General features: G+C 46.5%; 1 protein-coding gene across 1 annotated transcript in view; it reads right to left on the bottom strand.

Moving 5' to 3' along the window:
- Gpat3 (glycerol-3-phosphate acyltransferase 3) overlaps positions 1 to 23,062 on the bottom strand; it is a 48,916-nt gene extending 25,854 nt beyond the window's left edge. The window contains exons 1-2 of the mRNA XM_032916697.1: positions 22,348 to 23,062; positions 12,954 to 13,020 (exon numbers count right to left, since the gene is read on the bottom strand). Coding sequence (XP_032772588.1) covers positions 12,954 to 13,020; positions 22,348 to 22,488 — 208 coding nt within the window. The 5' untranslated portion in view covers positions 22,489 to 23,062. The remainder of the gene's footprint in view (positions 1 to 12,953; positions 13,021 to 22,347) is intronic.
- Between the last annotated feature and the right edge of the window lie 361 nt (positions 23,063 to 23,423).

Raw genomic sequence — 23,423 nt, 5'->3', positions numbered from 1 at the left:
AACCTGGGCAATATATGAGTTGGAAACCTGCCAGCACCACACCCTGACACTGAGAGGTCCTGTGGGCTGGGCCAACGTAAGATTGCGAGCACACACTGATTTAGACACATGAGCTCAAGCACACATGCTGGTGTGAGTCAGCAGAAATGAGGATGTTAACTCAGTCAAGCAGATCTGTGCCGACGTCACTGCAGAGGCAGGAAGAGGAAGGGCCATAACGAAACACTGATAGGCACCAAGGTAGCAGAAGCCGTGCCACATTCTGTCAGAGGACGTATGCTGTGACGTCTTGCAAAAGCTTTGATCTTGTGCTGTGTTTGCTGAGAATAGGTTTCCTATGTAAATCAGGCTGGCTTTGAACTCAGAGATCTGCCTCCCTCTGCCTCCCAATTACTAAGATGAAAAGCACGTACCAACACAATTCATAACTTGGATTACTTTATGTATTCAAGCAAGTAACCAGAACGTGTCTTCTTTACCTAGTCTCAACGTCTTATCTCTTAGCACCTCTCTCTCTTTCCACAACTTGGCAATCTGAGTTCAGTCCCCTGCACCCAGGGACTTTGCCCTCTTCTGTCCTATGAGGGCACTTGCACTTATATGCACATATCCACACAGGCGCGCACACACACACACACACACACACACACACACACACACACACACTTTCAAAACGAGTTTTAACATAATTGTGATGTAGGTGTGTATATGCAAGGGAGTTCAAGGGCTTGTAGAGGTCAAGTCATCAGATTCCCCTGAGGCTGGAAGAAGAAACACGGTTGTGAAGTGCCAGATGTGGGTGCTAAGAACCAAACAGATCTTCTTTGAAAGCAGAAAGCAATACACACTCTTGAGAAGTGAGCCATCAACCCAGCCTGGATTCTTCTTTTAAAATACGAAGAGTTTCATTATTTAACAAAGTTCATAATTCTCAACTGTCTAATTCTAACTTGGTCTGGTTTTCCAATCATTTTAACCAATAAGGAGAGTTCCCTTACATACAATTTAATGATTTGATTTTGATTTAAGCCAATCTTTCATCCTGAAGAAAAAAGTAAAGTTTCTAATAGTTAAACAAGTAATCCCCGCCCACTAGTGACTAAGTCCCACCCACTCTAAGACTAAGCCCCACCGACTCTAAGACTGAACCCCACCCACTCTAAGACTAAGTCCCACTAAGCTCTGCCCACTAGTGATCCCTCTTTTTCTCCTGGATTTGATAAATAGCCATCTCAGATCCTATTCATTTCTGTTTTGCTGTGTGTGTGTGTGTGTGTGTGTGTGTGTGCGCGCGCATGTCTACGTGTGCATGTGTGTTCTCTCCCCTTTACTGCCTTGGGATGAGGTCTTTTGAACCAGAAGCTCCCCATTTCTGATGGGCTGACTAGTTAGTAAGATCTCAGAATCTGCCTCTCTCTCTTCCCTCCCAGCCCAGGTGCTGGGGTTGCAGGCAGGAGCAGCCACTCACAGGTTAAACCACCACGCCACAGATGCCTCCTTATGCCCATCTACACAAGCTGACTGTTTGCCTTCCTCCTGCAAACTAGCACATGGACGACTATTTCCCTAGTTTAAAAATCTCCTCGCCCTAATTCTGACTCATTTCCACAAGGCAGGTTCAGCATCGATTTGTCCACCCGAAATGATGTCATCTCACGAAGTACTCAAGAACTATCTTCCTCAAATTAATTGCATGTATGCATTTCTGGAATTCAGTGACACATTCCCTGGTTCTCATTAATACTTAGGTACTGGTAAACACCACCCCACGTTGAACCTGAGTAATGTAAACACACACACGCCCAACAGCGCCACAGTACAGGCTAAGATTACTAGGTGTGTGGAGACAGGGACGTGGCAGCAATGCTTCTCAGTGAGGGATGGCTTGAGCAGCCTTTTATTGCACGTCTGAACCTACAGGCTCTGGAGGAGGCTCAAGCAGGCTATTGTGCGTCTGGAGGCTCTGGAGGCTGAAGCAGCTGGCATTGCAAGTCATCTGCATCTTTCTAGGTTCTAGCTTTGCCCTGTTTTTCACCGTAGCTATTTTTCTTCCTCTGACATTTTGTAGCAAACCTTTCTCTAGTATGTAACCAAGCGTCCTTGTTAGAGCATCAGGAAATCCGTAAACTCAGGAGTTGGGAGGTCAAGAGACTAGAATGCCTGGCCCGATGCTCGCCTAACATTCCAGCTGAGCCAGCCCCATCACCTGGCCAAGGCAATCACAGCTAGGAAGGCAGGCTCATCTCAAACCATGCTAAAGAGATAGATGGGGTAATTCTCCCCTTCATGAGATCCTATCTTTTCCTTCCCTGAAGTCCAACCCCCACAGACCAGGCAGCCATGAGCTGCTTCTGAGTCCTGACTCAGAAAGGGACAACTTTTCCTCCTCTTCCTCCTCCTCCTCCTTGTCCTCATCCCCCCCTCCTCCTCCTCTCCATCTTTCTTCCAGATGCTGACCAGAACCCAAGTATATTTTTTTCTGAAACTTTGTCTTCCTTACTCTTTTTATTAAGCTGCCCCTCCCTCCCATGTGTCTGCTTCTCTGACATCCATCATGGCTTGAACAGCCTGGTTATTTTCCTTTTCCCTCTCCACTCTCCTCCTCCACATAACTGCTGAGACTTACAGCTTGTCTGTCCTGTGCTCTGTGGTGTTTTTCTTTTCAACTTAAAAAAAGTTGTCATCCAGCTCCCGTTTAAATCCAAAAAACACACACTAATAATATAAAATATTAAAGACCTCAGGGAAAAAAAAACCCTTATCCCTTCTGCCACTTAAAGGCACAGCAAAAAGAAAAAGTTTGTCTACAGAACTGAAATACCTAGTCTCTGAAATAAGAAAAATAAATTTCTGTTGCTTCTAATCCATCCAAATTATCATATTTCATTATATAAGCCAAAATATACTAAAGTCACGCTAAGATGGACATATTAGAAATTTACTCTTTTACTGAAAACAGTGAGTAAGAAAAATCTATTTCCGTTTTAATCACTGTATGCTCTGCGGAGGATATTTATAAAATAATTAATGATGAACATAAGATGAGCTCTCTAACCCAAATATGAGTATTACTTATGAAATGAACCCTGTGCTTTGAAGCATGAAAGGAAGGGGCGGGTCTTAGACATTGTCATCGGTTGTCAGTCAACGCCACAGCATAACGAAAAAGCATTTGGATTAGTAGGTACAATTCCAGTCTAACAGCTCATTCGATATCCTGGCTGACAGCCCACACCAAATGTGTTGTTTGATACAGTTAACTCAATTAAGCAAGAATTCCACAAGACAGAAACATCTGGAAAGCTCCCTTGCAGAATGAGCCAGCGAATCCATAAAAAATGTTAGATTTTATGGTTTGGCATATCTGTAGTGTCCGCAACTGTAAAATGAAAAAAAAATTTATTTTTTGCTTTGTTTTTGGAAGACAGGGTCTGAGTTCTGGCTAGCCAAGAACTCACCTTGTTGTCCAAGCTAGCCTTAACTCACCTGAGAGACCAACACTAAATGTTCTTTTTGAAACAGGACCTCTCTATGTACCCTGACTGTCCTGGAATTCGCTATAGACCAAGCTGGCCTGGAACTCGGAGATCTGTCTGCCTCTTCCTCCCATGAGCTGGAATCGAAGGTATGGAGTCAAATAAGATACAAAGAATTAAGAGTTGAGTCTCACAAAACCACTTCAGGTGACCACATCAATTCTGAAGCCCCCGACACTTCTAAGAGGCTATACCAGGGATACCCAAAATCAATCCCTTCTCAGAATCAATCAGCCCTCGGTAGGAATGACTGCGGAACCAAGATAACATCCTACCTGCCAATGCCCATTACTAGAGGGATATTTTAAAGGATACACATGTACAACCAAATGAAGAAACACATAGGGCAAGGTTCAGAAAGGTCTAAAGCATGGGCAAGTCCATCCTCGGGAATGGGATGTGCCTCCAGGGAGCTCTTTGAACCCTGTTCGTTGGGGATTTGTGGAGGCCTCATTAGATTGGCATAATTAATTAGATCATTACTACACAGACACATACTGTAGCCATTACTGTAACCACTCATTTTTGCAGGAGTTTGAATGAGAAATGTCCGCCATAAACTCAGGCATCTGAAGAGTTAGCCCCAAGTAGGTGGCACTGTTCAGGAAATCTTATAAAGCAGCACTCTGCTGAAGAAGCCTGTCACTGGGGCTGAGCTGAGACTTTAAAGCTTTACCCCATTCCAGTTCACTCTCTGCCTCAGGTTCAAGACAATGCTCATTTGCCCCCAGTGTTGCGTGTAGTTTTGAAAGCATCTACTGCCTTTGTCCCGGGTGGTCCACTGCCTTCGCCCAGGGCGCCGTGCTATCAGCCCCTCCTGGATCCCTTTGTTCCACCCGGCCAAGCTCTGGTTCGGCGCAGCCAGCCCCAAGCCCACTTCCTTTTCTACCCACCTTCGCTCCGGGAGGGGTAACATTACTAGGCCGCTCCAAGACACTTGAATCCCCTGATAAAAGACACATACACACACACACACACACACACACACACACACACACACACACACACAGCTCCATCACCGTTTAACTTGCCCACTAAGCATAATTGCTGCTCCTGTGGGCCTGCCACATGCCACCATGCCTCCCGGCCTTGATGGATTCCTATCCTTCCGAAACAGTAAGCTCAAATAAACTCTTCTTTTTATAAGCTGTCCTAATCATGGTTTAACTAACACAGTTCCTATCCCCTGGGGTTGGAATTAATAAAGATCATCAGCCCCACCCTGAAGCTCTGCAGGATCTCCAGCGCCAACCTTTCCGCTGGTACAGCAGAAGACACTGCATTGTCAGGGGTTCTTAACACTGTGCACAGAGCATCAGGAAAGGGGTTGAGGTAGGCTGTAAGAGGTGGTTCTGATACTAATTGATTCAATAAAGAAGGCCAGGAGTCATCTGCTGGGTGGAAGGTACACGCGGGACTTCCAGGTCGTAGAAGGAAAAGGAGCATCAGGGAGAGGGGCTTTTCTGCCATACTTTGGAAGAAAAGGAACATTGCAATCATGTAAGGCCTTGGGACATGGAGACAAAGTTTGGAGCAGAGACTGAAGGAAAGGCCATTCAGAGCCTGCCCCACTTGGGGATCCAGCCCATATACATACAACCACCAAACCTACACAATATTGATAAAGCCAAGAAGTGCATGCTGACAGGAGCCTGATATATCTGACTCCTGAGAGGCTCAGCCAGAGCATGACAAATACAGAGGCAAATGATAGCAGCAAACCATTGAACTGAGAACAGGGCCCCCATTGGAGGAGTTAGAGAAAGGATTGAAGGATCTGAAGGAACTTGCAACCCCATAAGAACAACAATACCAACCAACCAGAGCTCCCAGGGACTAAACCACCATGCAAAGAGTACACATGGACAGACCCATGGCTCCAGTTGCATATGTAGCAGAGGATGGCCTTGTTGGGCACCAATGGGAGGAGAAGTCATTGGTCCTGCCAAGGCAGGACCCCCCTACCCCTAGTGTAGAGGAATGTCAGGGCAGGGAGGCAGGAAGGGGGGGTGGTTGGGAAGGGGGAACACCCTTATAGAAGAAGGGGAGGGGGTTGGGCTGGGAAAGTGGGAAAGGCAATAACATTTAAAATATAAATAAAAAATGTCCAATTTAAAAAAAGAACTAAGCATCAGGTAGTAAGATATACACATGCATCTGAAACGGAATATGAAGGGATACGGGAGCATAGACAGCCATCCCGGTTCAGAATGAATCCTTAGAGAGCCTGCAACATACGACAGTATCAGAGTATAACCTCTTGGTTTAGGAACTTTGTGCTTACTTTAGGGTTAAAGAAATTTAATTTAAAGGTTAAAAAAACGAATTAGGATACTTTGTTGCTTCTTTTCATTTGATTTTATATTTTATATCCTTCAGGGATGTGTAAATTAGGCTAGTAGTTTCACAAGTTATTAAAACCTCTCTATCTGTCTTTGCTCAGAGTAAATCTATTCTGTATATGTCATGCAAATATTTGCAATACCTGGTATCAATAAAATGTTCAATAAAAGAGAAAGAGTGATGACTAAAACAAAAAGATTAGAGCCGGAGAAACGGAGATAATAAATTGTTGCGGGCACACCTTTTCAGGCGGGAGGTATCAGTGTCCCGCAATTGTGCTTAGTAGGCGAGTTAAAAGATGACGGCTGTGTGTGTCTTTTATCCGGGGACTCAAGGGTCTCGGCACGTAGGCTGGTGACGTGACCCCTCCCGGAGCAAAGGTGGATAGGAAAGGAAGCCGGGTTGCTGCTGGCTGCAGCTAGGGCAGGCTGCGGCTGGTCCAGAGCTAGACTGGGTGGAAACGAAGGAAGCCAGGAGGGGCTGACAGCGCCTCAGGCCCAGGGCAAAGGCAGTAGAGGTTTTTAAAACTACACGCAACAGTGGGGTCAAGTGAGCATTTCTTGTTAAGCCACCGTGACAAAGGCAGAGGAGGAGATATTTTGAGCCACCTCAACCCAGTGGGTGAGAAGTAGGTGCTGACCAGAGGAGCAAGAAGGACAGCAGGATTCTAGCGTGTGCATTTGGGAGGGAGGGGTTTTGCAGGGACAGGTCGGGATTCTGTTTCAGACTGCCTCGACTTGCGGTGTGGTCTGGCTCCAGCTGCTTGAGTTTCCTCACAGTTTCTCCATCCAGAGAGTGGGGCTAGTAAGACTTGTCTCATATAGATAAGGTGCATCTTGTGGGGGTGGGGCAAAGATTTCACACGATCAGTCTGAGGGCAGCAGGCATGCAGGCGTGCGGAACCTAATGAGCCGGAGACACATAAGTCTCTTATCTTCAGTGTTAAGCAAATCCTTGGCTCTGAGATGAGACCTAGACCCACACAGTGCCTTCTCATTGGGTTACGAGTTGCAGAGGCCTAACCTGGCTCTACCTTTCCTATAGGAGCATGCTTCCTTGTGAGCCAGTGTCCTCTACTAACGTGCTACTCATACGGCCTACCCTCTTCCACCCTTCCTTTTCCAGACTAGCCACTGGAAACTGGAAACCAAGTCCTATTAGATGCAAAATTTAGCCATGTTAATAACGCTGTATATATTAGCTGAATGCACCATTGTAAGACGGTAGCCAGCAATCCGGGCGGACACAGGAGGGACGGCACAGGGTCCTGTTGGCCAGGTGGGTGCACACTACTGTTGGGCACCAGGCAGGAATTGCTGCTAGGTATCTTACAAGTAGGAGACTGTGTTGCCCACCACACACACACAAAGAAATGACCAAGTCTCCCAGTCTAAAACATCTACAGCGGGGACGTTCACAAGCCCCAAAGTCATATACTTGGCATCCACCATGGCTTGCTTTCTCTGGTTTCAATCCTAGACACCAGTAAGGCTAAAGGAAGGTGCGTTTTGCAGGAGGCAAACTCCTGAGGCAGGTACCTAGTTTCCATTCCTATGAGACTATCTATGTTATTTATCAGATTCCTCATTCAAAAAGGGCCAGGGAGTTGGTGTGTCGGTGGGGAAAGGCATGTACACCCAGTCTCTGTGTGGCTGGGGACTGAGCCCAGGGCTGGCTGCATGCACTTTGAGCAAGCATTCTACCAACCAAGCCACATCCCCAGGCCCAACTTCACACACCTTCACAGAAAAAGGTCTACCTTGCTGTCTCCTTCCTAGAAGACAGCTCTCCTGAAGGATTTATCATTTCCAATACATCTATTTATCATGCTCAGTGATAAATTTTAACGTGTGTGTGTGTGTGTGTGTGTGTGTGTGTGTGTGTGTGTGTGTTTATGTTGCTAAATATAGGGTTTTCATGCCGGGCATGGTGGCAACACCTTTTATCCCAGACTTGTCTACACAGTGAGTTCCAAGACAGCCAGGGCAACACAGAAAAAAAAATCTATCTCAAGGAAAGGAAAAAAAAAAAAAAAACCAAGGTTTCTCACATGCTAAGCAAGCATTCTACCACTGATGGATGGCTGATGTGGGAGGGCCCAGCCCGCCATGATGGCACCGCCTCTGGGTGAGTAAACCTGGGTTGTTTTTTTTTGTTTGTTTGTTTGTTTTTTAATTCTTTTTTTCGGAGCTGGGGACCGAACCCAGGGCCTTGCACTTCCTAGGCAAGCACTCTACCACTGAGCCAAATCCCCAACCCCGTAAACCTGGGTTTTACAGAAGAGCAAGCAGGCAGGCAGTAGCCGTCCTGACATCCTGACCACATGAAGCCTACTCTAGATTGAGAAAGGAGGGATAGAAAGAATATGTGAGCCAGGGTCTCACTGTGGATTCCTGGCTGGCCCAAAACTCACTTTGTAGCCCGGGCTGGCCTGAGACTCCAAGATCCTGCTGACTCTGCCTCCCAAGTGCTGAGATTAAATGCCTTGTGGGAGGCAGAGGCAGAGGCAGAGGCAGAGGCAGAGGCAGAGGCAGAGGCAGAGGCAGAGGCAGAGGCAGATGGATCTCTGTGAGTCTAAGACCTGAGTGGTCTCCCTGCTGAGCTCCAGGCCAACCAAGGCTACACAGTGAGACCTTATCTCAAGAAACCAGAAACCCAAAACAAAGAAACAAACAGAAGGCCACGGTGGTACTTTATTACTTCTGTGCAGATATGGACTGGTATCACCATAAGCAACACCTATCCAAGAGGAAAATACTAACAAAACCAGAAAACAGGTAGACATCTGGCCATGAAAAATAAAAAATAAAAAAACAACCATCAACACATCTCCTGCTATGGTTGAATAAGATGTCCCCCCCACCAAGGACTATTTCTTATTGGCTTGGTCGTCAGCTTATAGCGTTATTAGGAGTTGGTGGAATCTTCAGGAGACAGGGCCAAATAGAAGGAAATTTGACCACGAGAGGTAAGCCCTTGGAGGAAACACTGAGATACTAGCCCCTCTCCATCTCGCCTCTCTTTGCTTCCTGTGCAACAGGAACAAGCCTCCCCCAGCTCCTGTATTACATGGTTCCACCAGATTGTTGTCAAAGCAATGGGCTGAGCAACCAGGATTGGACATGGTTGGGCAGAGAAAACCTTTTCCTTTAAGTTGATTATCTCAGGCATTTTTTTTTTTTTGTCACAGTGGCAAGATGTGACAAACACATCCTCCAAGACCTGACTGGGTTGGTTTGCTCTAAACCGCTATACAATGTCAGTTTAGTATTTCAGTAATAATAGAACTCCATTAAATTCATTACACTCCACAGACTACTGGGCTGAGGGGCAGCACAGTGGTTCAGCACCTGCCTACAACATACACGAAACCTGAGTTTGATCCTTAGGACCTCAGCAGGCAAAGAACGGACTATCAAAGACAACTTAATAACTTTCCCTCGTATAGAACAAATGAAACGTGTTCAAATTTCTGCTGCCAAATTATTATCCCCCATTCTCTGTGGACTTAATAGACTACTAATGTAATGTAATCAATGTTTACGGTCTGCCGAGACGTTTAGTCTAATGCCTCCTAGAAAGAATTCCAGACAGAAAGTAAGAAGGAAACGCTTAGGCAACCCCCATTCTCTCTGAACCAACTCTCTGTACCACATTAGGTTCACCTGAGCACTCCGTCCTCGCCGAGGGCTTAGATGAGCAGAGGCTGTGAATCTGAGGTGCGAACTCAAGAGAGCTGTGTCAGTGAGCTAAACTAGGTAAGCTGGGTAACCCCAGATCTCCCTGTGTCGCTTCAGATGGAGCTATGGAGGTCACATGCATTCCTCGAAGTGTCTAGGAAGGCCAGAAGCAGGTTCGGGGGCAGGGCCATACATACGACTGCCCCAGCTCAGCACAGCACTTGCCTGTGTGACTCACTCTCAGATCACTGCCCTTCCCTCAGACCAGCTGACTCTGGGTTAGTAATCATTCTAGTATCCTAGTGCCACTTAACATGATTTGCATACACTGATGCAGAAAACGGCCAGTTCAAGCCTAACCGTGCACTGACATCAGCCACATTCCCAGAGGAACGCAGAGAGTTCCAAGCCAGACCCTATCTTTATATTAAAAATTAATAATAATTTCCCAAGTCTCAAAGGCGTTTTACTGTTTATAACAAGTTAAAATGAAAGTTCCTAAGATGTCGGGTAGATCACATCCCAGAGGCCTGTGGCTGAAGTGATAGAAGGGAACACAGGAGCTGTTCCTCCTCAGTCTCGCCCTTCCTCCTCAGTGTCTGCGGGATGCTTGCGATCCCGGAAAGAAGAGGAGGAAGGGAGTGGTTCTATTCCCAGCAACTGAATGCCAGTGTGGCAGGACTTGAAGGGGTTAACCTTCACCTACATGTTAACAACGGAAAAACTAAGAAACCCTCTAACCTTAAAGATGGTGAAGCAGAACAAGGAAGATCCCACTCATATGCATATCTGAGCCCAATCAAGGACACCACCTTCTTCAGCCAGCCCAAAGAATCCGGTTAAAGACAGAAAAAGATTTACTTCTCCATGAAGATAATATTTTCCTAGGTTTGGGTTTGAGGATATAGCTCAGTGGTAGAGCACTTGCCTAGCAAGCGCAAGGCCCTGGGTTCGGTCCCCAGCTCCGAAAAAAAGAAAAGAAAAAAAAAATATTTTCCTAGGTTCAACTGCTGACGGCTTACATAGTAACAGCGAGGAATATGAAAGGCACTTTGCCAGTACAGAGAGAGACCTGATGTGTCCTGAAATACGTGTTTCATTAGGTAAGAAAGCAGCAGGAGGAATCAGTGTGCGGAGTGTACAGAGGGTAGTCACCATCACTGCCTAGCCGACAGCACCTCTGTGTAACTCAGAGGGCATGTCATATATCCTGCCGCCCGGGGCCCAGGCCTGCCATGACACTGCCTGTGACCCTTGCCTGAGCTGGCTGGCTCCCCACTGCCTTGTGCTTCTGTTGGCCTCAGTACAGAGACACAATGCTCCACAGACGGAAGGTTGCGCCAGCCCAGCATACGAGAGCTCTGAGTGTTTCGTCACCTTCTACTGTCTAGGGTTGTGACACCATTTCCCCAGTGACTCCAAACACAGGATGGGTCAACAGGGCCACACCCCCTAAGTGCAGGTTTCCTAAGCAGAGTCAGAAGTGGGGCAGAGGCACACAGCACACGGCCGTGAAACAGGCCATAGATTAGCGCCGATTAGTGCAGACGAGGATACCCTTACGCTGTCTTTGGCTTATTCGCCTATCTTAGCACCTGTCACAGTGGCCCAGTGGATGACATCTCCAGGCGGACACATTTTAATGAACGTAGGATCCCATGCCAGGCTTAGATATCACAGATGTCCAATACCTTTGAAAGTTTATTCTGATTTCCCAGGCTGAAGGACAGCCATTCTGATTTAAATATAGCAAATTCCATAGGTGCTAGCCTTGTTCTACATTATGACACGGTTTCTCCCACTCTTTCCTTTGGGGGTCTTATGTAGCCCAGGCTAGCCTCAAGCTCTAGTCAAGGATTACCCTGACCGTCTATCTATTCCTTCTGCCTCTATCATCCCGGGTGCTTGGGATTACAATGCACCCCACTTCCTTCAGTGTAATGGGGGAAGGGGGAGGACTACTATCAAGCTTTCCGAAACACTGAAAAGTTTAGCCTTCTGATTAATCCAGTGATCTATGTCTTCCTTATTGCTTGTTCACTGCTATGAAATTTGACTTCCTGTGAATCTAGTGTCTGAATTCTCACTCCAACTAAAATGGTTTCTTTAGAGACATAAACAAACAAAGACTGGTTTTGAACTCACTTCTACCAGGAGCTAAGAAGTGTTACATGGGAAAAGGAAAGACTGCAGTCAAGTAACCTCAGAAAAAGTATTTAATAAATCTCTCTCTCTCTCTCTCTCTCTCTCTCTCTCTCTCTCTCTCTCTCTCTCTCTCTCCTCTCTCCTACCAGGTTTCTCTGTAGTAGCCCTGGCTGTCTTGCTCTATAGTCTTGCTGGCCTTGAACTCCAAGATCCACTTGCCTTCCTCCTAAGCATTGGGATTAAAGGTGTGCACCACCACCCAGATTATTATTATTATCATTATTATTATTTTCATTATGTGTTGATATGTGTACATGAGTGAGGCCAGAGGTATCATCTCTCCTTGGAGTTGCAGGCAGTGGTGAACCACCGAACACGAGTACTGGGTACTGCATTCATGTCATCTACTTGGTCTGAACCACTGAGCCATCTCTCCAGCCTGTATTTTTGTTTCTTGTTCAGTATTATTGATCAGCATTCAGCAGTAAAATGTATTGTAGATAACATACTTTGAGAACCTCTGGTTAGAACCTCAATTTCTAAGTTCTAACTAACTCAGATTAGTCTCTGCTGTGGCTTAAGTGTAAAAGTCTCAAAATTAGGATGTAAATGATCACACCTTTAATCGCAGCACTTGGGAGGTGGAGGCAGGCCAGTCTGAGTTCAAGGCCAACCTGGTCTACAGAGAGTTCCAAGAAAGCCAAAATAATAATAATAATAATAATAATAATAATAATAATAATAATAAATAATGTCTAAAACATCTAAATTCTAAATGTGAATAATTAAGAGCCATACAATCTCTGCAACTGGAAAATGTATCAGAGACAACAATAACCCCACCCAAAACAAAGACACACGAAAACAAATAAACCAAACTAAGTAGTGAGCTCATTAGCACCGTGGGAGACTGAACCACGCCATGCATGTATGTCAATGAGCCGAACACACATGTTATCTGGCAGGAGTCCTTAAACAAAACACACATGGTCTGTAACCTTTTCATCCTTGACATCTTTAAAGCCGTGAACATTCTCTTGAAACACAGTCCTTGGAAATAAGATAATATGTGGAAGAACACACAGGAGCTAACACGCACTGCCCAATCCTCCTGATAATAACCCTATCCGAACCCAGGCGACTGCTAAATTGTGAACAAAACTATGAGTAACCAGAGGCCAACTTTGAATTTGGAGGGAGGCTCTAAATGATTCAGTTCATGGACAGCCATAAGGAAGGGAGGACTTACCCATAGAAGCTGGGCTTTTGAGAACTGACTCCTTAGGGGCTCCTTTCTCGATCCGTAACGTAGCCCACTGTTCAAAACAAGAAGCATCCATTAAAACTCTTCCACAGACACATGCAAACGTTGAAACATACTTAGACAGCGGTGAACTTAAACACCAAGGCTGGGCACTGTCTGAATTAGGGAGAGAGGCAGACCCCAGAGAATCTCCCATGTACACGAATGCTTGTACAAAGCTAAAGTCACCTTTTAAGTTTTAATTACTGTGGTTAAGAGATCTACAGAACCAAAACATCTCTAGCCTGTAAGCCCCACTTCTCACGGATAGATAATGCCGTAAGCCCCACTTGCCCAGGCCTGGTGTGTTGGGGGCTGTCGTCATGTTCAATACCCAGCCAGGTGTTTTCACCTCCATAAACAAGCCTGGTTGCCCCAACAGCACAGGATGTGCTTGGTCACAAGTAGGCTAGAGGTCACAAGCCCAAAATTTGCAGGAGTCTTATTCTCGCCCAGTGGAATCAACACTGGTCCTTCGAATGCTCCTCCAGTGGTCACCGACGACACCCTGGTAAATACATCAGTTGCTTCTCGAGAGAGCTGTGAAGCCCGTGCAGCAAAAGTACAGCAGACGATGGCTTCAACGATGTCTGGGTTGGGAAAGGCTAACAAAACCAGAACCAACCCAAAACCCAACCAACCAAACCAGACCAAATAAAGGGGAAGAGTGTACATATCCACAGAGCCCTCAAATGCTGTGTTGAAATAAATCCACCAGAAGCCATGAGGTGGTGGCACAAGCCTGTCATCTCAGCACATGGAGGCAGAGACAAGCAGATCTTCTGAGTTGGAGGTCAGCCTGGTCAATAGTAAGTTCCAGGGTAGTAATAATAATAATAATAATAATAATAATAATAATAATAATAATGATAATGATAATAATAGCAAGTTCCGGGCAATAATAATAATAAATAGTAAATACTAATTCCCAGCACTGCAAAAAAGTCAGTAAAAATCACATACACGCAAAACCATCTTATTTTTTATCCTCCTTACCTATTAAAAATGCATAGAGAAAATGTGAGAGGAGGGCATCAGGGAAGTCAGAGACCAAAAAGAACAAGTGCCAGCTTGCTCTGAATACACTTAAAATGTGATGAAGACTGTCGTGGCTAATGACATTTTAGGCTTATGGTTCCCCACACCAAACATCATAGAGTCCTCCAAGTTCCCATCGCACCGGTTGGTCCTGCACCAGTGTGATAACAAGGTGTCAGGGTTACATGCCACACAGTGGCAGGCGGACCCAGTCATCACACTAGAAACTAAACACACAAGCAAACAGATCCTCATAGGTTTCCCACACGTTTGTTTGGTTTTTGGTTTGGTGTTTGCTCATTTTTTCAGACATCATTCTAATACAGCCCAAGGCTGGCCTCAACTCTCTAAGTAGCCGAGGATAACCTTGAACTTTAAAACAAAACAAGAACTGAACTCAGTGCATGGAGCCTTCCAGGCCAGCACTTACTGCTGACTGCACCCAGACCGTCAGCACTGGACCCCTGACCTTCCTGCCCCGCCCCACCCCATCCCCCACACCCCCACTAGCATTACAAACAACACCTGGTTTGTGAAATCCTAGTGACTGAATCCAGAGCTTCATGAACTCAAGGCAAGCACTGTCGGCTGAGCATTTCTAATGTTACCTTACAAGGTGCAATGGATTTTTTTTTCAGCATAGCATTTAAAGAACCTACGGATATTATACCCCGCTCCTTTAAGTCGGTCGAGTTGAGTTTTAAGTTTAGCAAAAAGGGCTGGAAATATAGCTCAGTGATAGACGAGTGCTTGCCAAGCACATTCAAGGTCCCAAGCTCAATCCTTACCAGCACATAGATGATAGACAAATGGGAGATAGATAGATAGATAGATAGATAGATAGATAGATAGATAGCTATAGATAGATAGATAGATAGATAGATAGATAGATAGATAGATAGATACATACATACATACATACATACATACATAGATAAATAGATACATAGATAGATACACAGTTACATAGATAGATAGATAGATAGATAGATAGATAGCTATAGATAGATAGATAGATAGATACATACATACATACATACATACATAGATAAATAGATACATAGATAGATACACAGTTACATACATAGATAGATAGATAGATAGATAGATAGATAGATACATAGATACATAGATAGATACATAGATAGATACATAGATACATAGATACATAGATGATAGATACATAGATACATAGATACATAGATAGATACAATAGTGTGGCAAGATTGGATTTCAAATCCCAAGAGCCCACATAGAAGCCAGATGTCTTACAACATCTGTAATCTCTCCTCTAGCATGGATGGGATGAAGAAACAGGAGAACCCACAGAGGTTCACTGGCTGGCTAACTTCACGCATACATCAGAAAAGCTACGGTCTCAAACATAAGAAATGGACTGACACCCAAGGCTATCCTCTGCATACATGTCACAAGGGAACCCACATTCACACACAAGGATGTGTATGCACACAAGAAAGAAAGAAAATAAAAGAAAAAAAGACATTGTCAGGGATGTGCGTGAAGACTGTGAAGACACAGTGAGAATTGAAACCAGTCCCATGGACCCCATGACCTGAGACTTCCAGGCTCCAGAACTCTGTAGAAATCTTTATTGTTTAGCCTGCTAGGCCTGTGGTATTGTCATACACAGTGACATCCCTCAAACAGCCAGACCAACCGCAAAAAACATTTGAAAATTCATGAGATTTCCTCACTTGAGTCTGTCCCACAAAGGCTGCTTAAGATAAACACATTTCAAGGCTGAAGAAGCTTCAGTGCCCACGGCGATCTGTAGTAGATGCCTGCTTGGGGCTCTGTGTGGACACCTGATTTCCAGAGCCTGTTCACCCTGGAGAGCAAAGAAGCGTGGCAACCAGTCTGGTGTCAGGGAGAATTTGCCTTCCTATTTCCGGCTGAGACTTTAAGCTCTCGGGGCATCTGCTTCATCATCTCTCTAAGGAGGGTCAATATCAAAGGTGACAGTAAAAAATTAGAGAGCCAGGCAAGGCCTGGGACACAGGTCTGTAAGCCCAGCTGCTTGGGACGCCGCAGCAGCAAGGTCATAATTCAAGGTCTGTCTACACTAACTGCAGTCACTAGAGTAGCGAGCCAAAGGCCAGCCACGTAACTCACGGCTGAGACCATATCTCAAAATACAGAGTAAGCTGAGGACTGGGGGGATAGCTCAGCGGTACAGAGCACTTGCCTAACTGTGCAAGTGCTTAGGTTCAAGCCCAGTGTGGGATGTGGAGCATGTAGAGGGACAGTAAAAAAGGACTATGGGTGCCCACCAGATGATGGCATACAAAACAATTCTGAACGACCGCTCTTTCCTCCCAACACCTCATACTTGGCTCAAGTACCAAGGAGGAGCATCAGTGCATCCCCCAACAGGTCACTGTTTATCGCTGACCACGCAGCTTCTCCGCCCCAGTGGGTGAGCCCCAGTACAGAGACAGTATAGTTCTTCTGAGGACTCTATGTCTCCTCGGGATAATCTCCGAATGCTTCTGCCTCAAGACCTTGCAAACAGGAGGAGCCTGAGGTGCAGAAGCAGCATTAGCCACCGCTGCTGCCACACCCACGCCTGCCCACAAGCCCCAAGGAAAGCCATAAAACAGAGCTTCTGCGCACTTACTTTCCAAACGTGAAGGGGGAAAACAAGCTAAAATTCGTTTCAAGCCACATTTCATGAAGCAAAGATCTCGCGGTTTCCAGGTTACATAGATGGAGATAACTTTACATGAGTGCCATTTTGATGCCATTTTCATCCATCCTTCCCGTTTTCCATGTCCCCCACTACTCCCCCTCAAATTCATAACCTCTTCCTTTAACTATTAGTGACAAAGATATTTGTGTGTGTGTGTGTGTGTGTGTGTGTGTGTGTGTGTGTGGTGTATTCCTGCCTCTAGACCCCGAGTGCTGAGACTACGGACATACTACGCCATGTTGCCCAGTTTATGTGGTGGTCGGAATCAAACCCGAAGTCCTGGAGGACACTGGACCAACTGGGCTACATCCCTAGCCCTCAAGTTTGATTCTCAGTTATAAGGTTTCCACCCTAAACAACTATAACTTCCAAATGTTATGCCCGTAAAGATCCAAGGAGTGGCTAAAGGCAGGGGAAGAGATGTGGAAGCTGAATGAAATGGCCTAAAAATTCAAATGGCAAGGATTATCTGTGGGCAACGGAGCACTTCTCGGCGGAGCCTGTCACTTTGACAGACTGAAAATCCCAGCTCCAGGTTCAAACTGACAACCCAACTCCACAACAGACAGACCCATGCCACTGGCTCTAAATCAATAGCAATAGTGACAGGCCCCTGCAGAATTAAGATAAATGAAGGGCCAGCTTTTCTTCATAGTCCTCGCTCATGTAAACAGCCTGGGCCTTCGAGCACACTGATCTCCATCAGAGACTTACACAAACATGGTAACAGCCTCCTGGGAATTATGGGTATGCCTCTTCCAAAACATGGGAAAATCTTTGGTGGATGGAAGAGAGCATAGAGAGACGAGAATCTGGATGCAATCGGCAGGAAGAATGCGCTGAGAATGTGCTCACCCATCGAAGTGAAGAAGTTAAATCTTAGTCTCAAGCGAACAAACAATACAGTGCCAGTCACACTGTCCCCTGGCGCCTTCATTTTCTCTCCTAATTTAACCCTGGAATAATCCATTAGGATACACTCCATCCGTACACAAAGAACCCAAGGCTGTGATGAAGTGACCAGCCAGGGACCGCAGAGCCAGAAACGCCAGAGAACTTGTCCACGCTTCCATTTTATTTCTCAATAGGGAGGGAGGGAGTCACTCCTTGCAGTGCCCACGTTATCAGAAACAATTTGCATCTCACAAATCCTTTTCTTTCAGAGTTGGCTGTGCCCCATAGGCACTGTGTCCACAGCTCTCTCACCTTCTTCCTGTCAGCAATTTGATTCTCTTTCTGTTCCTTGTTTCTTTCTAATCATAAACCTCAGACCACGGAGAGCAAACCCTGCCTCCTCTCACCTTAATCCTGAACCTTACAATTAACTTGGAAAGCAATGGGCACCTTACAATGTTCAACCTATGCTCCTGTTGGATAAACATGAAACACACACACACACACACACACACACACACACACACACACACACACCCTCAGTCTGAAGGTTTACTTTTTAGTTCATATCCCCAACCAATTACTTCCCCTAATACTAATCTTTGGCATACCTAATACCTATCAGGTTCTTATCAACCCCTGAGAAATTACTGGTTTAAAGACCCCTTCAACTTATTCTATCCTCGGTACTCTAAGCATTGTCGTCAAATAGTTTGTCATACCAGAGACACGTAGACATGCATTCATACCTAGGGACACCTAGCAACAAAGGTAGCAAGAGGTAAATGCTCAAAAAAAAAAAAACTGTTCAAGCACATATGCAAATGCACACACAATAAATAAGTGTAACAACTTTCTTTTTTTTTTTTTTTTTTGGTTCTTTTTTTCGGAGTTGGGAACCGAACCCAGGGCCTTGCGCTTCCTAGGCAAGCGCTCTACCACTGAGCTAAATCCCCAACCCCAGCAACTTTCAAATTAGAAATACTTTGTTTAAACTAAACACCAAAGCAAGGATAATCAATGTTGCCTGTCAGTGTCTTAATGCCCCATTGCAAGATTCTGCCCCACTTAGTGACAGAAAAGGTAGAGAAATGGAAGGAGGGAAAGGAGGCATCAAACAAGAAGATAAAGCAGCCATTAGTCACAGAAAATGTAATGTCTACTAGAGTATCTGAGGACATCTACACGGGTGTGGTGGTCAGTGGTCGGCGGTCATGGTAAGCCATGTCGCCCCCCTCCTAGCACACACCACTGCCCCCATTGGGTTGCAGGGATCAAACTCAGGTCATCAGGCTTGGTGACAACTGCCATTTCACCAGTCTCCTGATGTCTTTTCCCCACTTTGAGATTGGATCTTACTCTGTAGCTCAACCTGACCTCATAACAGCCCTGTCCCAGCCTTTTGGGTGTTGAGATTATAGGCGTGATCACTATGTCAGACAAAGAGAATATTGGTATCTCTAACTCCATGTTGGCGTTTAAAGGGTTTAGCATACACCCTTTAGCAGATCAAAAGAATTTGTTCTGTGTCTACCTGTTAATAACTTAAGACATATCAGCATATACTCGCTGTAGAGAGATGGGTTTCATAAAGCCGTCTTCCTTCAGACATATCATGTACTTTGACCATCATTACCACATACCTGCCCCTCCCCCTCTCCCCACAAGTTCCTTCCCTTCCCCAGAGACTCCTTTCTACTTTCATGTCATATGTATCCATATGTAGCTACATAAAATCCATGTCCTAAAGAGAAAATGTAACAATCAAATTCTTAGAGCCTTCTCAGAAAGTACTAATAATACTTTCTTTTTAATTGTTTTAATTGTTTAATTGATTTATTTACATCATGTGTGTAGGTGTTTTTGCCTGCTTGTATGTTTGTTCACTACATATGTACAGAGCCCGAGAAGGCCAGAAGAGAGCATTGGAATCCCCTTAGAACTGGAGTGAAAAGGCCACGTGGGTGTTGGGACTTGAACTTAGGACCTCTGGAAGAGCAGTCCATGTCCTTTGCCACTGAGCCATCTCTCCAGCCCTAATAACAACAATTTTTATGGCCATCAGGATGGCCCACAGATTTTTTTTTTTTAAGACAAGATCTCACTCTTTAACCTGTCCTCAAGCTGGAAGCAATCCTCCTGTCTCAGCTTCGCTGACGTGCTAGGATTACACTTGTGATGGTTTCAGTGAGCCACCTGGCAATGTAACAAACACCACAGTGAGCTATTCAACAGGCATCCAAGCCCAATTCAACCTCCAGAATTCGAGTATGGTCATTTAAAAAGCTGCCTGTTAACAATAAAAATGTTCAAAGTATACATACAGTGGGCAGTGGAGTGTTTGTATGTGTGTGTGAGTGACTGTGTGTGTGTGTGAGTGTGACTCGTGAGTGTGTGTGTGAGAGTATGAGTGTGTGTGATGTGTGTATGATGTGTGTGAGTGTGACTGTGTGTGTGTGATGAGTGTGAACGTGTATGTGTGAATGAATGTTAAAAGTAAACATACAATGGGCAGTGGAGTGTTTGTATGTGTATATGAGTGTGTGTGTGTGTGTGTGTGTGTGTAAGTGTGTGAGTGTATGTGTATTTGGCTTGTGGTGGCAGGTTGTGGTATGAGTGTGGTGCTGTGTGTCATGATGTGATTGTTGTGTCAGGGTATGGTATGAGTTCGCCATGTGTATTAACTTGGGTTTAAACTCATGTACATGTGGAGAGAAATAGAGATCTTCTCTGAAGTTCCTTACTGCTCTGGATGGAAAACTCTTGGGGCCCTGACAAACTGAAAAGTCAGAACCTGGGAGGGAGTGGGAGGGAGTGGGTGGGTGGGTGGGTGGGTGAGAGAGCACCGTCATAGAAGCAGGGGGAGTAGCGGGTTTCTGGAGGGGAAACCAGGAAAGGGGATAACATTTGAAATGTAAATTAAAAAATACCCAGTAAAAGAAAAAATAAATTAAAAAAGTCAGAACCTGGACCAGCAATCATTTCGTCAAATACAGTAATTTGACAGCTGAGAACAACTGGGTGGTGCTACCCTCTGGAGATTAAAGCAGGGCCGTAATAAGCACCCAAAGGCTGCATGTACCTGTGATTCCCCTTATCTGGTTCTCCAAAGGACACCGCAGCCCAGGAACGCAGCCTAATCATTCAGTGAGGGCTAAGGAGCATCATCCCTGTCTGTGGAGTTAGCAACCTGAGGAACGTCCAACTTACGGAGGAGACGAAAATCCACAGCATAGTGGGACTACACTGTGTAATGTCAAGACGTAAAAAAGAACCTTAAAACTTTGAGGGCTACCTGGCAAGGTAGTACACACCACCCAGTGCTTGAGAGCCTGAGGCAGCAAGAGCCAAAGATCAAGGCCAGTCTGGGGTACTTTGTGAGATGCCATTTTGGAAGAGAGAGTGGGACGGACTGGAGGTAAAGAATCTAACAGCTTCAAGGACCAAAGAAGTGGCCAGCAGAGAGACCTAGAGGAAAAGCATTAGCAGGCAGGCAGCAAGCACAGGTAAAAATATGTATCTAGGAGCTGCTCCTGTTCTAAGAAGGGACAGAGACAAGTCCTATGGGAGGACAGAAAATAAAGGCCAAAAAATGCACAGCTCAAAAAAGCTGGAGAAACCAAAGGCAGCAGACTCTAAGCAATCACACTATTCATTTAATCATAAAGACAGAGCACCCACCCACCATACACGAGCGCCCCCCTACGGGCTCAATGCTCAGGCTCAATGCTTGGATGTGTTTTCACTCCTCAAAACAACTGTGTGGAAAGCTAAGTCCTGCCGGTCCCAGTCCCAGTAGGTACACTGTCAAGACCCTCAAAGCCAGCCAAGGCTCCAAGGGCAAGACCCTGTCTCAAACCCAAAACAAAGTCTGTATGCAAATAGGCGTCTGTCGTTACTCCTATTTCACGGACGAATGCAGTAAGGTACAGGGATCAGAAGACCTTGCTAGATCAGACGCTGAGAAACAGGGATGAGATGTAGGTGGTAAACCTATCCAGTCTACAGGGCCTCTGCACGAAGACCGCTGTCTGTCACGCTTAATTCAAGCAAACCTTTGGACTCTGATTCTCACATCGCTTGCCTCCCAGCCTGGAGAAGCCTTCTAAATCTCACTAAAGGCCTGTATAAACTTAAGCTGAAGTCACCTCCTCTCAGGTGGACCTAGCACCTTTGTCCACGGAACCTGCCACAAACCCGGGGCCAAGCTGAGGCCAAAGAGGAAACCTTGGTGATGGTATTCCAGTGCACCCGATTAGATAAAAAAAAAAAAAAAAAAAAAAAATCCCTATGACTCCACTAAAATAAAATCAGATTCTTCTCTGCCACCCGGCCATTGGTTTTCTTATCTCGGGCACCCAAGTAGAACAGAGATGCCTCTGTGGTCACAAAAGGACCTCTGAAACCTGGGGCTGTAAAAAACTCAGCAAAGGGACAGCCCGCGAGGCATAGTGGGTAATAAAGCTGCTGATACAGCAAACGGCTGGCTGTCATCGAGTTAGTCTAGTAAGTAAAAGATTGCAGTGAAGATGAAACCCAGGTAGAGGTTCTCTCAGGTTCCCGTCCCATCCCCACCCCCCGCGGCCCCACTACTGACCCCTTTCCCAAAAGACTTTCACGGTTCTATTCAACCCCTGACACTCCAAGCTCCCTAAGTCCTCAGAGCAGCCGGGGCTCCACCTCCTTCCCTGCACTCACCTCCAAGGTTTTCACCAGGATCTTCATGTAGATCTCCGAGATGCCCAGGGATAGTCCGAAGGCCGAGGGCAAAAGGATGAGGCTGCCCACCAGCGTCAGCCAGGTGGAGAGGAGCTTCACCGCCAGGTCTGTGCCCTCCATGTCTCGGCAAGCCCTCTGGGAGAGGTCCCCAGGAAAGCCAAGCGCGGTAGGTGTCGGAGTCCCCTGGCAGTTCAGCCGCAGCTCGGAAAACACAGCGTCCAATCCGGAGTTGGGCTCCGGGGAGTCTGCGCCGCCTGCCTCGCTCTCTTCAGCTCTGCGGAGCGAAGAGGAAAGGGGAGACGAGAACTCTCAGAACTACTGCGATCTCTTTGGTTCTTCCCCTTGGGTCCCCGTTGTCCCTGGAGGCCCAGGCCAAGCTGTGGCCACGGCAGCTGGTTCAGACCTGAGTGTCTCGGGCGAGAAGACCCAGCTGGGTGACCTAGGGGACACCCTAGTGCAGTCAGAGCGCACGGAGGCAGCCAGGAACGCGCCCCACCCCGGGCCTGGTTTCCTCCGGGTAGCGATTGCGACAACCCGGCGGTGACTCACCGAGGCCCTCGGGCAGCGAGGATCCCTGCAGGCTCCCTGCACCTTGGCGTGGGCTGCGGGATATGCGGGTAGCCAGTAGCTTTCGGGCGCCGGGCTCCCTTTTTCTACACTCTGCCCTTGCCCCACCCCCCTCGCCACCCAACAGGGAGCTCCCTGGCACCACCGCGTGCCGGGGGCGCCGCCGCCTAGAGAGCCGCCGCCCTCTGCCCCGCCCCGCCCCCCGCACTCCCAGCAAAGGTTCTTTCGGTAGCAGACTTTCCATCTTCACCCACAGAGTGGACCTCTGACGTCTCCAAGACGCCGAGGAAGACCTTGTTTGTGAGCGTGCAACACGACCTCCTGGGAAGGGCTTTCGGGAAGAGGAAACTACAGAGCCAGGGTGAGCAGTCACGCACCGCCGCTCGCGGCTCTCCCACACCTCCTTCCTCACCCTAGCCAGCTGCAGTCAGGGAAAGAGAAAGCTCGCCCGCTCTCTCCCTCTCCACAAGTCGCCTTAGCCACTCTGC

This window comes from Rattus rattus, chromosome 11 (genome assembly GCF_011064425.1).
Source record: "Rattus rattus isolate New Zealand chromosome 11, Rrattus_CSIRO_v1, whole genome shotgun sequence".
In the NCBI taxonomy this organism is placed as follows: domain Eukaryota; kingdom Metazoa; phylum Chordata; class Mammalia; order Rodentia; family Muridae; genus Rattus; species Rattus rattus.
The sequence above is the reverse complement of the archived record's forward strand: the minus strand, read 5'-3'. Positions and strand labels throughout refer to the sequence as shown.